This window comes from Strix aluco, chromosome Z (assembly GCF_031877795.1).
Source record: "Strix aluco isolate bStrAlu1 chromosome Z, bStrAlu1.hap1, whole genome shotgun sequence".
NCBI classification, from domain to species: domain Eukaryota; kingdom Metazoa; phylum Chordata; class Aves; order Strigiformes; family Strigidae; genus Strix; species Strix aluco.
Window position 1 is genome coordinate 708,551 of NC_133971.1, and position 13,869 is coordinate 722,419.

General features: G+C 45.7%; 1 protein-coding gene across 10 annotated transcripts in view; it reads right to left on the bottom strand.

The window, feature by feature from the left end:
* CAST (calpastatin) overlaps positions 1-13,869 on the bottom strand; it is a 58,763-nt gene that overhangs the window by 36,837 nt on the left and 8,057 nt on the right. For all 10 annotated transcript variants that reach the window (XM_074813592.1, XM_074813590.1, XM_074813586.1 and 7 more), the window contains exon 3: positions 6,945-7,016. In XM_074813592.1, the coding sequence (XP_074669693.1) occupies positions 6,945-7,016 (72 nt within the window). The remainder of the gene's footprint in view (positions 1-6,944; positions 7,017-13,869) is intronic.

Below are 13,869 nucleotides of genomic sequence, written 5' to 3' on the forward strand. Positions count from 1 at the left end.
AGAAAAAAAGAGGAGTAAATATACTAGTAACAATAACCAAACTGTGGCATAACTTAAGCAACACCTATCTAATTTCTACTACTACAGAAAGAACAATAATACAGCATTTACTGAAAAGTATTATTTTTTCCATATGTTTGCTGTACCTGAAACTCTTCCTGTCAGTAAGTTATTGACACCAAAGCACACTTCAACCAAGAAGTTGCTCTTACAGATCCCCACACCCTGACTACGCAATATTCTGTAGGTGCCACAGGCATACCGAGCTCTGCATGTGCATGCCAAAAAAATTATGTGGGTTTTTTGATGCAAGAACAGCATGGGCTGTGAGCAATGAAAAAAACAAAACAAAACAAAAACAACAACTCAAACCAAAAATATAAATACAGAACAAGTTAGACACTACTTTAAAAGTCTCTGCTCCTCCTCATCTCTCTTTTTCAAGACTGCTTATGTCATGTAAACGACTCGTTGTGTAATGTGTAAAACATGCAGTCTTACAGTGTCTGAAAAGACTGTTTCCAGTATGTTAAAATAATTTTAAAAGGCAATTAACTCCGCACAGCTAGCTCTGGAGTGCTTCAAGCCTGCCAGTGACAAGATCACGCCAAGAGCCCTGGAAGTCAGCAGCTTGTGTTATTTCAGCTCACAAAATTCCCGGAAGAGATTTTTTTAAAAAAAAAAAAAAAGGACTGCAACACTAATGTAAATGAGCCTAAAGCAGAGGCAGTAGGAAAGCAAAGCCAGCAGGAACAACAAAACTTACTTGGTACACGTGTGCCTCCCGATTCCAGCAGAAATGCTGTTTTCCTCCCCAGCGCCGCAGCGGGCTGTGGTTTCGTTTTTCAGGAGGTGCTGGCCAAGCCCTGGGCGAGCCGGTGTGCCGAGCAGCGCGCTCCCCACCCCGCACGGCCGCCCCACCTCCGTCACGGCCTGTGCCCGGGGAGGGCACCCCCGTGAGCGGGGCCAGGCCCCGGCAGCGCCCCGAGAGCGCGGAGGCGTGTGCCGCAGCCCTGCCCGCCGTGCCGCGCGGCTCTGGGCGTCCGGGGCGAAGAGGCCACGAGCAAACCCACCCACCCACCGCTTCTGCGGTCGCTGCTGGAGGCGGCCTGACCGGGTCCCCCCGGCGGACTGGCACCGAGGGTCCCGCAGCAAGAGCGGGGACAGGAGGCTGCCAGGGCGGCACAGCTCGGGGACAGAGCGACTTCTCGCCTCCAAAAGGCAGTATTCATCCTCCACCTCTCGAGTTAGCACCAGGACCGAGGGCAGGAACCTGCTCGCTTCCCCTCAACAGACTCGTATTTTTATTAGAACCTTATGGGACAGCCCCTCCCTCCGCGTGGGCTGATTATCCAGCACATAAATGTTATTAAACAAAAGAAATTCAGATGGCTGGACCAGTTAAGGCCACGGAAACTCGACTGATTATGACTACTTTTCAGCACAAAAAATCCAAATAACTTATATTAATTTAGAAGTCAAAAGGTGCTTCTTGAAATACCAAATGACCTGCTCTTGAATTTTTAAAATTTCTTTTCCTATAGAATCAAATTCTCAATACCTGTAGCAGGGGAGGGTGTTGGGTTTTTTTTGTCCATTGCTTCTTTTTTTAAAGAAAAAGCCCACAAGCCACTAACAAACCCTTCAACCATTTTTTCGTAACAGCCTGTATGCCACCCTGCATCTCAAGGGAACACAAAACAAAAGTCAGCTCTAAAAGGGAAGTAGAAAGGGGAAAACGCCCAAAGATACAACACAGACTGATGAGGAAAATATCCCATCTTTGAGGGAAGGACAGATTATTTTTTTTTTGTGAAATGATGGCATTATTTTGACCATTGCATACCTTTACAAGTTGCAACTTTTGCAGCGGTCTCCAGATCTGAGGCGTCCTTTTACAGCCCTACTTTTCAAACATGAAGATGACCTTGGGTGACAGGCACCACATCCCATAATGTTACACAAAGCCAGCTCTTCCACGCAGGAAGCAGCTTCTGTGCTCCTACAGCTTCCAATTTTTAAGGTTTTGGTCTATCTTTAGCACGCTTCTGCTACCAAGAAGATTAGCACTGTTCTCCTCACGGATTTTCCCGTGCGGGGCTACGTGCTGGCAACAGCTCTGAGGGCCACTTGCAGGAGCAGCCCCATGATTTGCCACGGTCTTGCTGCAAAACAACTATAAATTGAGGATCTGTGTGCCGTGACACACATCTACTCTAAGGAGAACACGAAAAGGAAGTTCTCAGATACCCCATTTCAATATTTTTCTGAATAACCTCAAAATTTAGAGGTAACCTTTCCAGCCTTGACAATACAACTGGTAATACAGGAATAAATTTACACATTTCCATGGACATTCCCAATCGGTACTGTGACTTCAGATGCCTTCTACTCAAAAATGCCTTCCTTTGCAATCAGGTGTCTGTGCAAAGCTCACAAAATAAAAATTTAGTGACAGTTAAGTAAGGTATGTAGCTGGGAAAAAAAAAAAATCCAGTAAAGATACTGACAGTAGGAATCACTTTTGATGATAATCTAGATAAACTCGTGACAGACTTTCCAGTCTGCTGCAGAAATAGTACGGACTTCACTCAAAGATATGTAGTAATTGCTCTTCTTTTTCTCGCTTTCCTGTTTGCTGCACAAGAAAGCAGACTGAATCCCCCTTTCAAACAGTGTGAATTTGGATGCCAGCTGAAAGTAACTAACCTTAAATTTCTTAAATCATAAAGATCAAGAGGCTTCCTCTGAAAATATCCAAGATCTGTCAAGTCTGAAATGAAAATAATAATCTTACTGAATTTCCACTGTTGTTGAATTCTTTCAGCACCAATTCAATAAATCGTCCATGAAAGTAATATGGACAAAGATCCTCACCTCGCTAAGCTATAGCAGGCAGCAAGCAAAAGAAAATAATTACTCAGAACTCATTAAGAGCAATCCCAAAAATGTGCTACACAAAAAGCAGCAGAACTTCATTTGAGATCAACAGAATTACCATATAAGAACACAAAGATCCAAGAAAGATTGCTGGATCCAGCTGTGTTCAAATATTAGTGACTTCTATAAATAGCTATGATTGAACACTGAGCTAGAAATTGGCTTTCCTGTTGGCTGTGGGACTGGCAAAAACAATTGAAAGGGCTGCAAAAAGAAAACAGCGGCGCTGGTAGGGCACCTTCTGCAGAGGAGGGAGGTTGGTTCAGTTTTTCCCTTCATTGCTGCCTACGAACACCAGTAGCGACAACCTCCCTGTTTGTGCATCTCGGCAGCGAGTGTACAGAGGGAAGAGGTGGCTGGTGAGCAAATATCAATATTCCTGGTGACCACAACCTTACGTGAATCCAACTTCCCACTCCACTGATCTGACAGGGTACCACGAGGCACGCGCTTACCAAAAAGGCCCTGGTACAAACGAACAGTCAAACAGGACTTCCCATCAAAAAGGAAAGAAAGGCTTGTGGTAGACAGAAGTCAGAACTGCTGCTTCAGTTAAATATCTTTAAATTATTCATTTAGATTTGAGTCATACAGAAGCTAGGGACATCAAGGCTGCCAATTAAACTTCCTAGGTGCCCTTAACACAGAGAGCACAAAAGCCACGCAGATATAAAAGAGAGGAGACAAGAGAGGCAGCACTTACTGCTTAGACCGCACGGACACACTCGCAGCCGAACAAAATCCCCCTGAGAAGACACTGAGCAGCAGCAGCGAGTGAATACTGGCTGCAACGTCAGGAACTAACGAGCACAGGGATAAAATTAAGACACAAAGAATGTCAGTTCAGATACACGGCGCAGTGAAAACGAAGCCAGACAGCTAAGTGCTTGCTCTTAGGAGCTGTCGGCGGTACAGGACGCTGTCACAGGAAAATTAAACTACCCAAATATTAGCCAGGCATTAGGCAATGACAAGCAGTCATCACACACAAGTTCCTGTATCTCAGACTCAGAAATAGAGGCGACCCAAGCAAAACACAAATTATTATTATTACTTACTAACTGAAGGAAAAATGGCTTGGGCCATAACAGAGAGGCAGCAACCCCCCCTCTGGCTATTCAATTTAGAGTAGGTAATTTCACCACAGGGTAGGAGTAGGTGAAAAAAATGAACAGCTCTAGCTGGAGCAATTCAACTGCCCCACCTCACCTGCCTCTTCAAAGAAGTTAGAAATTTATCTGGGGTAAGGTACACGAATGAAAAGCTTTCTCAACCAACAAAATGATTGAGGAATCGAAAGGGATTTTGCACAGTAAAGCTAAAGGAGGGAAAAAAATTAAAGGAAGAAGCCACAGTCCTGAAGTGGTCTAAAAACTGGTGGAGTATTTCTGATTGTATTAAAAGTTTTGATGTTTTGCAGCAAAAGAGAAAACACTGCCTTGCCTTTTCAAGAAATGATTCCTTTCCCATAAAATTCCTGTAAAAAAAAAAAAATCCCTGCAAAGTTCTTCTTTTGAATAGGTGTTTTTAGAGACAAAGAGAAAAAGAAGGGCAGAAAAGGATACAGCAAGCCAAATGGCTTAAAAAAAAGTATGGGTGGCACAAGCTACAAGAACATAACAATAAATCTCAGAGTTTTGCTCTATTTTAAATAAAAGTACAGGAGATTGTTAAAATTAAAAGGTATAATTAAGAGAAGGTTTAGGCCAACTGAAGAAAGGTAGTCGTGGCCAAGTGGGAACTAAAAAGCTTAAAATAGCCATTGATTAAGAGTTAATATTAGACAGCATGAGGTGAGTATTTTCATAGTACATAATCTTTACCAATAAATATTTTGGAACATCACAGAAACTGGAGAAGCACCAAGTACTGAATAAAACACATAACCTAAGTGGCCATAACCTAATATAAAGCAATTCCTGGCAATTACATGACATTGCATTTTTTTCATGACACTGCCTTCCAGTTCTTACGCTTAATAGCATCACCAGAAATTGCACCCTGCCCACTTTATGAAAAAGATACACTTATAATAGAACACATGTAGAAAAAAAGACTTAAAGATGTGTTAGTTAGCAAATTAGACACGAGCTTCCACGGTGTGTAGACTGATATGCAGAAAGATTATACCAGAGATCACCCCACCCTGTAGAGCTGTGATGGGAACTACGTGTGGATGACTGCATCCTGCTGAACTATCCGGAGAAAGGCCCTGGCAAACCGCAGGGAATAGGAAGGAAAGCAGCACAAACGTTGGGATGTCTTTAGTGGTAAGACATTGGAAGGAAGGGACAACAGGATTTGTATCCTTGTGTCCTCCTTCACTGAGTAGAAAGCAAAAATAGTTACTTAGGTAGCACAGAGGTATCTTTATTATTTTACAAAAGCACTGATTAAGAAAATTAAAAAAAACATTCAAAAGCAGAAACAGTTCCTGGCGGAAGGATCTTTCAAACGACGGGGTATCTCCAGACGTGGAATCCTGTGGCGGATTCCGCTGACTCCTCACTGTACCTCGGTTCAGGCTGACCAAGGAGCCACCGGCCTCGTGTCCTGGGGGTGAACTGCCGAGCTGGGACACTCCTGGCTCACGTACGAGGGCGTGAAGGTGTCTTGATAAATATTTCGAAAGGAAAGGTGGCTTGGAAACCCAAAAGTGCAAGATAAGCAAAAGTACAGGACAAGATACCGGAGCTAAAATGAAGACACCTCTCCTGTCTATAGCACTGACTAGCAGCCAACTCCTTCACCTCTAAGTATCACCATCAGGGTGGGCCCAACTGAGCTCTCCCTGAGCCACAGCTGGGCAGCACGCCCGGCGACTGCCCCCTCATGCAGGGACACCTCCCAAGGTTTGAGAGTCCTCACATGAGACTAAGAGATCCTTCCTCACCCAAGGCAGAGAGATCCTCCACCCATGACAGATCCTCGGTAAGCAACCGACAGCACAGTACTATAAAACATTACTGATCCATCTAGCTACTCAGTATTATTCTGTACACTGTATGGGTAATTTAGACATAAACCATTGGCCAAGTCTGAGATTAAGATTGGATCAGCTGCCCCTAGGCTCCAAAAGGACTTTAGAAAGGAAGGGGGTCCACTCTGAACCTCGTGACTCAACGGGAGGACCCTCCTTCCTCTTTGCATCTCCGGTCTCTCTGTGAATCTAACTCAATTCTAACTCTACTTTCCTTTGTACGTTTCTTCATGCAGTCATTAATCTGCCATCAAACTTACCGAACCTTGTCAAACCACTGTTCAGCTTTGTTAAATTCCATCGAACTTACTGAACTCTGTCAAATTATTATTTTACCTCAATAAAACACACTGCTGCTTCTCTCTTTTGAGCAAGGTGCATTCCGTTCAGCCGTGACAAACATGCACCAAGCAGCAGTTACCAACGGCAGCCATCAGTTCACGTGTGGCCACCATCAGAAAGTGCATTTTTGACACCACATTTCAATACTTTGCAAGACCTTAGCACGCTTAACATGATCCCTGCTTCTTGTTGTTGAGTACTAACTGCACTCCAGTATGCAAGTCGCCTTGGTAAGGCCTCTTACACCACCTTCCCGAAGGACCCAACCGCTTCAGGGGCTATGAAAGCAAATAGAGTTACCAGTGCTTCCATCTCATCAGGACCCGCTGAGTAAACAGAATCCAAACATAAAACAATACCCAAGGGTGAAGAAGCAACCATGGCCCTGTCAGTCAAATGAAGTTTTCCACCCGGGTTTTTTTAAGTAACGTGGAGACTAACAAAGAACAGGTGAAAGGGGAGAATGTTACCCAGCCTATTTCTTCAAGAAGTCAGAACCGGCATTCTGCTGACTTGTGTTCCTGTTTCATTTCGATTCACCACCATTTCTAGCAAGACATGAAGAGCCTCCTAGTGTTGCTGAATGCTGGCAAACAAACCGTTTTCTATCCTGTTGCAGGAGATAAAGTCGTATCACATCCTCTTTCTTTTAAAAGAGATCACTTCCTTAAGTATGGATTACCTGAGCAGCAGAAGGTGCTCCACTCGTCTGTGTTTTGGGGGGTTGGCTGACATTAGCAGATGCTGGTTTCTTCTACAAAATAAAAGAAAGGCATAATAAACATCAGAAACGTTTATGAAGAAAAAGAAAAGCCAAGTAAAACTGTAAGCCAAAAAAAGTATAAAAAAAGGTACGCAAAAGAAAATGCCCATTAGAACATTTTATTCAAGCAAGTCATCCAAAAATAAATTCTCCTATCTAGCTTTAATTCACGCAGACTCCTTGCAGACAGTTTTGCCCAGCCCAGAACAGGCTGAGTTCTTTTGTACTGTTTTATGGACGATATATAAATCTGTGCTATTTCCTGTGGCAGAGCAACTCTGTTTTAACTAAGACAGTAACCACACATACTTTAATGAAAAGCATCAATGAAAGTAGGATGGGTAAGCTACTGCTGTACAGACACAGAAGGTAACATTACACCTCAGGCAGGGAAGGAAAGATACAAAGTTAAGGGCACTATGATGGCTTCCTAGGTTATAAAAATTCTGGCAACTGAAACAAAACCAGGACATCACCTTTGAACCTGCAGTTTTCACCCAAAGAAATGCCATTATTATCAAGTACCGCTAAGTACCACTGCAAAAACTCAGCAATTGCTGAAATGACATCTAACTAAGACTGGGAAAACAAGCCATTAGTAACAAACACAGCAAAAAGCATCAGGTTTTTGGCAGTGGCAGATGGGTAAGACCTATTCATTTTCTCTGGTAAGTGGAAGCTCGAGATTCACAACAAATAAAGCCTTCACACTTTAATTAAGAGCAGAGTAGTCTGCAGAATGACCAGATTCAAACTTGTACACAAATTCAGAAGCACCAGTTTTCAGTCGATGGGGCACCAGGTACTGTAACGGACTGGGAGGCTCAGAGACCTCTGTCATTAAGGTAAGTCCACCTCCCCTTCCCTTTCTGATTTAGCCCCCAAACCAGGACAGCCTCTAGAATAAACAAAGCTGCCCACTCAACAGCCAACCTCCAGGCAGAGCCTGGGGCAGCGGGCCACCCTCTGTGGCCATTTAGAGAAGATTAACATCACAGAAATGTGGTCTGAGGGCAGAGGCTGACACAAAGGGGAATATTCACATCACTGGCCAAACTGGAAACAATGACATCCACCTAAAACGTCACAGTATGCTGCAAAAATCAAGTGTAACAGTGATTTTCCCCCTTAAAGGGACTTGAGGAGTGTGGCTGCCTCTGCCAAACACTCCACCCCAGGATGCTCCCGCACCGCTGCTGAAATCCAGTGCTGCCCAGTATAGACCTGACCAGCGCTTGGGGACCCGGGGTCTCCACCAGGCTGAGGGATGGTGGTTGCAGGTTCAACCAGCAGCACCCACAGACACGTCCCCTCCTCTGGGGCTGGTGGGGGCAGGAGGTCACTGGTGCAAGCACACACCCGGCACCCTCTGGGCTCGGTCGCGAGTCCCCCGAGCGCCAGCACGGCCCCTCTGTCCCCCCAGCACCCCTGCCCAGCCCTCTGACCCCCCCACGGGTCCCCTGCTCGCTGCACACCCATCCCACGGGCACCCCACGCTTGTGGGACCCCTCCCAAAACCTGCCCGGACCTGGGGCCTCCTTCTCCATCGGGGTTCGCCAGCGAGCACCAACGCACACCCTGTGCACACCCGGCCTGGGGAGGACACAGACACTTGCCCCCTCCACAGCCGGCACTGGGCACTGGGCTGTGACCCCTGCGCAGCGCCTGGTCCCCCCCCACCCCAGCTTGGTCCCCCCAGTTTCCAGCCTCGTCCGCTGCAAAGTTCTGGCTCAATGCAGCTTCTCCAGAGCCCAGCCACCACCACCACCAACCAGGTTGGTTTCTGGTTGTTGCCTTCGCTGAGGCGAATTGCTCAGGTACTACATCCCCCCTTTCTCCCTCCCTTTTTCTCCCCCCAGCTGAGAAGACAAAACATCCTCAGGCTCCACACGCCCAACTAGTGCCACTGACCAGGCCTGGGCTCATCACAGCTTCCCTCATCACACACCAGTCAGGTTTGTCTCGGCGTTTTCTTGTGTCTCCTCTGACCAGACACCCTTATGGGAGCAGACACGCACCCTTCAACCTGCTTTAGAATGAACATTTTTAACACCCCTAAGCAAGCAGCAGTCTTCCAGCCCTAGGTGGCAATGCTCCTGGAGGCAGGTGGCTTTGTACAGACAGACCGAGAGGCAGAATGCCTTGGGTTTTATCTCTGATGTCGGGCATTAAAGACTCAGTAATAAGCATTACCCACAAACCCTTCAGCTTTTAAATAAGTTATTAAGTTGCTGAGGGAACATAAAATTTTAAGTGCTACCTTCCATTTTCAAAAAGAAAAGAAAAAAAATAGTCAAGGAAGAGCAGACCTCTGAAGAGCAATCAGTATTCCGGGTACGTGTTCTGTATTGGAGCTCTCCACTTCCACCTCACGCTCAGCCTTTGGTTCAGGACCAAAAGATTCCAGGACTTATCTCTGGTTCCTAAGGCTATGTCTAACATAACTGTGAGGCTCTCAAAAGACACAGATACAATACTGTGTTGCAGGATTTTTTCTGACATTTATCAACATATTAAAATATTTCAGGCATGAGGCTAGCCTTCCTCCTGCCTTCCCACCCCCCCAGTCTGAACTACAAAAAAAAATAACAGAGTGAAATAAATCCTTGTTCTGAGCATGAACTTATGTTAATCAATTTAAAAGTACAAATAAAAAATCGTTAATGCAAACATTCCCCTGTTTCATGGTAAGCAGAACAGCAATAAAGATACAGGTAGGAGAGCGAGAAGAAAAAGAAGCACATAAATTCTCCTCTGGAGTTGAGAAAGACTACCCAGAGATAAGCTACGTGTGAAGTTAAGCCACCACATCAAACCAGTATTCTTTACTGAATACTAACCACGATAGGCTGAGAAATACATCTTAGTTCCCAGGGTCATCTTTCAATGGTAGCTTCTTTGGTATCTACCCCTTAATGCATTTGTAAAAGCAGAAAAATTGGCCACATCATGCTACTGGGTTCATCCTTCTTTCACGCTTATCAAAATAATGATGTTATGTGCTTCCCAGCATCCTCCCCACAATGCTCCCTCCAGGCAAACCGGCTCTGACACCCTTTATCAACAAATCCATCAGAGCTGTTCCCATCTTCCCCGCTCAGAGAAGAGGAAGAGTGTTTTTTTTCTGTGACAATCTCAGACACAATCAGCTGAACAATCACCTTGCAGCTGTACTCCCATCTCGCTTCCCAACCTGATAATAACAGAGCTAATGAATTATCAAAACATAAAGCTTCTTTATGACAGGAATTAGAAGAATCAAGAGCCTGTACAGGATTGTGTGTGAAGGACTAAAAGCTGTGGCATACAGGCACTTGTAACCTACTCTTCATTATTAGCAGTGGCTTCAAAACACAAAGCCAAAACACTGCTTCAGAGTGGAAGATTAATTCCTCCATGTTTAATAAAGGGGAGACAAAATATATATCCCTTTGATAAATAAATTTTCTGAGGGAAGACGTGCACTAAGACTGGTGTCTAGAAATATGGATTAAATGTTCATTTTGGACTATAACACTCAAGTGTTCATCATAATATTGCAATGAGAATGCATACAGTACAGGTCTTTTTAAGAAAAAAAAAAATCACATTAGGAAAGAATGTGCAATCCCTGTCCTGGAAATGCTTTTGCCAACTGTAAGCAGCGTTTCAGCCTCCACCTTTCAATCTCTCATTCAAGAACTGCTTGAGCAGCAATCGTGCTGTACCTCTTCCTATGGTGGGAAGAGCCTCACATCTCAACAGCTCCCAACGACTACCAAAACTTAACTGAGAGAATGCTACTTTTCAAGCACTTTTCACATCTTAGCCAAAGAAGAACCAAAACAGAAAAAGAAGATGGGCAAACAAGCCGGTGCTGCACTCCTCAGAACCCCTCTGCTCCCTCCACCGAGGATGGATCAGGTCCACGCTCCCCTGCGGCCACCAGCAGGTGCAAGGGGGGAAAAACCAACCAACCAAAAGCGTTTAAAATAAAAAATTTGGTACCAAAGCAGAAAGACCTCACAACACTCCAATCAAAGCTACTTACGCACCTCCGCCGTTCAGACCAGCAGGGGGCACCCCAACAGATTTTTACCATTATGCCCCGGGACTCTTGAGTAACTCGAAGGCTTTTTCTGGGTAAGGAATCCTGCACAACAAGCATCAGGATTAAAAACCATCACAGAAATCCTGATGTCAGAGCGACGAATCAATTCTGAAAGGATAGTAATGCTTCAGCACCAATTATCACCATCATCCTTTCAAAGTAAAGAATGTATTTCCTGCTAAGTAAAGAAAAACGGGCTGAGCAAGCAGCACGTATTTCGTCCTCACGGCTGTAAAGCATGACTCGAAATGGCAGGACGCGTTAGGGAGGGTCTTGTTTCATGCTGTATCTGCTAAAACATGGCCCCGCCCTAATCTGGAGCTTCAAATTCCTACAATATATGGCTCCCTCTTCCTTCTAATACCACCTTTTTACACCAGCAATGCACAGGCTCCATTTTCAGACTGACACAGAGGCTCTCCTTGGTTATTTCCCACCATGACAGTAAAAGGAGAACAGGTCTTTCCAGATTACGTGCAGTTAATGACACAAGCGTGAATGAACTCAAAACAGAGCAGGGGGTTTTTGGAGCAGAATCCTCCATGATGGGAGTGTTGAATTACATGGTTATGGTGCCCCCAAGGACAGCCCTCCGAGGGGGCAACACTGAACATGGTGTTCAAGAACACCACCGCAGGACCACGCTGCTCATTACAACACTCAGTTACTGAGTCTGGATCAAGTTTCGCATTTCCCATCTCCCTGTCTCTAGCAGTAGCCAGCAGCAGATATAAAAGAAAACAAAAAAATTGATGTAGAAACAGGTCAGGTAAGTGTTGATACTCCTCCCGAATACTCTCACAGATTCACACTATTTGTGGCCAGGGGAATTCTTAATTTCAGTGTATTTTATAAACTGTCTTGGGTTTCTCTTGAGTGATTTCGTCCCATCCCCCCTTGAAAGTATTTATATTTTCGCATCCAAAAGCTTCCAGAGCACAAACGCCTCGATGGCATACAAAGCGTGAAGTGATCCGAAATTAGTGGGAGGGCACACGTACACAGCAGATGATGTCGAGGTGAGGGGTAAAGGAAAACCACAGCAGCTGTCTCTGAGTCCTAACAGTACAGACAAAACTGCTAAAAGCCTTGGAACCTCAGGAGGGAAGGAGAAGAAAGGAGATTTCCTATTTCATACACTTTATGACAGCATGCTGCAAACATGTGGACTCAGGACTGGGATGACAAAAGACAAGGAGAGAACAGAGGGACAGGTATGGGAAGAGAGCAGCACATCGCTCACTCTGACCAGGTGGCAGGTGCATCCCAGCTGCAAATATACGTGACAGCTTCGAGTGCACAAGCCATCGCCAATTCCAACAACGTTCCTTTCTGTTAACATCTACCATACAGAATGAAAACATTTCATTAAAGCTGATTTAGATACTCGAGAAGTGTCTGATTCTCCTTAGAATGTGAATTCAACGAACGTGAGGTTCTGAAGACCACGACACAAGGAGTTAAGGTGTATCCCTGGGGTTGACCTTTGTCCTTGAGTGGTGTCCAATACAACCACGAGACACCCAACACCTGCACTGTCAACTACAATGATAAAGAACTGCCAGTAGCATCTTCTGGTTACATATTCTAACACATCTGCAGTTTCCAACTCCAGCAAATCTTCTGCCATATACAGAGGCACATTCAGTTGCTCATCATTAGACTGACAGATTATCTGTATCTCAACTTAAAAGCTGACCATTCCTGTGGCGAGTAGATCCCCCACTCTGCCTAGACGTAAAGTTTGAGTAGCACCACTGAAATGAGGCCAACCAGTATGGTACCCTTGCTCTTCTAACATACACTAGGTAATGAAGTAGAGATCAATCTCTCCAAGAGCCACACGGCCCTGTGAAGCAGGGTATCACAGTCCTCTCCCTTCCAAAACCCTTCCACAACACCCTTCTGTGCTGTGCTAGATGCAGTGGCACCATCAGCAAAACCAAAGGGCTGCCAAGGAACTACCACAGGCTGCTGTGAAGGACCAGGGTTAAAGTAAAACGGGTATAGAACCTTGGTTTTCGTTTTCAGGTTGGTTTTTGTTTTCAGAAACTGAACAGATCGAATTTAGCATCCTAGAACTTTAGCTCTGCGGTAGGCTTTATGTTTGTGGCCACCGAGCAGAAGAGGCAAGAGCGGACCCTCGGGAAGAGAAGCAGGGAAGGATTCTGTGCATCCTTTACTTTCCAAGCTCGACAGCAACTAAGCAGAGCGGAGGCTGCTGGAAACTGCTGCTGGACTCACCGGCTGCCTCCTCCAGCCCGACCGCAGGCTCTAGCTGCGCGCCTCCCGCGTCAGCCCCCCCGGTGCAGCACAACACCGTGGATCTCAGAAGTGTCATTTTTAAGCGAGGGGCTGACACAAGCTGCAGCTGCCGGCTCTGCTCCCGACACCGCGAAGCCCGCTGCAGGATGCAGAGGGAAGGGCTCGGTGCCTGCAGTGGGCTCACGGCTCCCCTCCGAGCGCCGAGGACGCTGTTTATCACACAGCTGCGTGGACCAGACTGCTACGTGGTTTCTCTTCTCTCCTGCAGAGCAGCCCCAGGAGAGCCATTCCAGCTGTGTGCTTCAGCACCTCCCCTTCCCCACATTTCGTCTGTGTCACCCAGAGAACGTGCCCTGTCTCCTTCCCACAAGGCTTTACTGGAAGTACTGCATGGCGGCTGAGCAGCAAGTCACTGGGAACTTGAGAAGTAAACACTTCCTGAGGAAACGATCTTACAAACTCACGTCTGTTGGCACATCACAGACACAC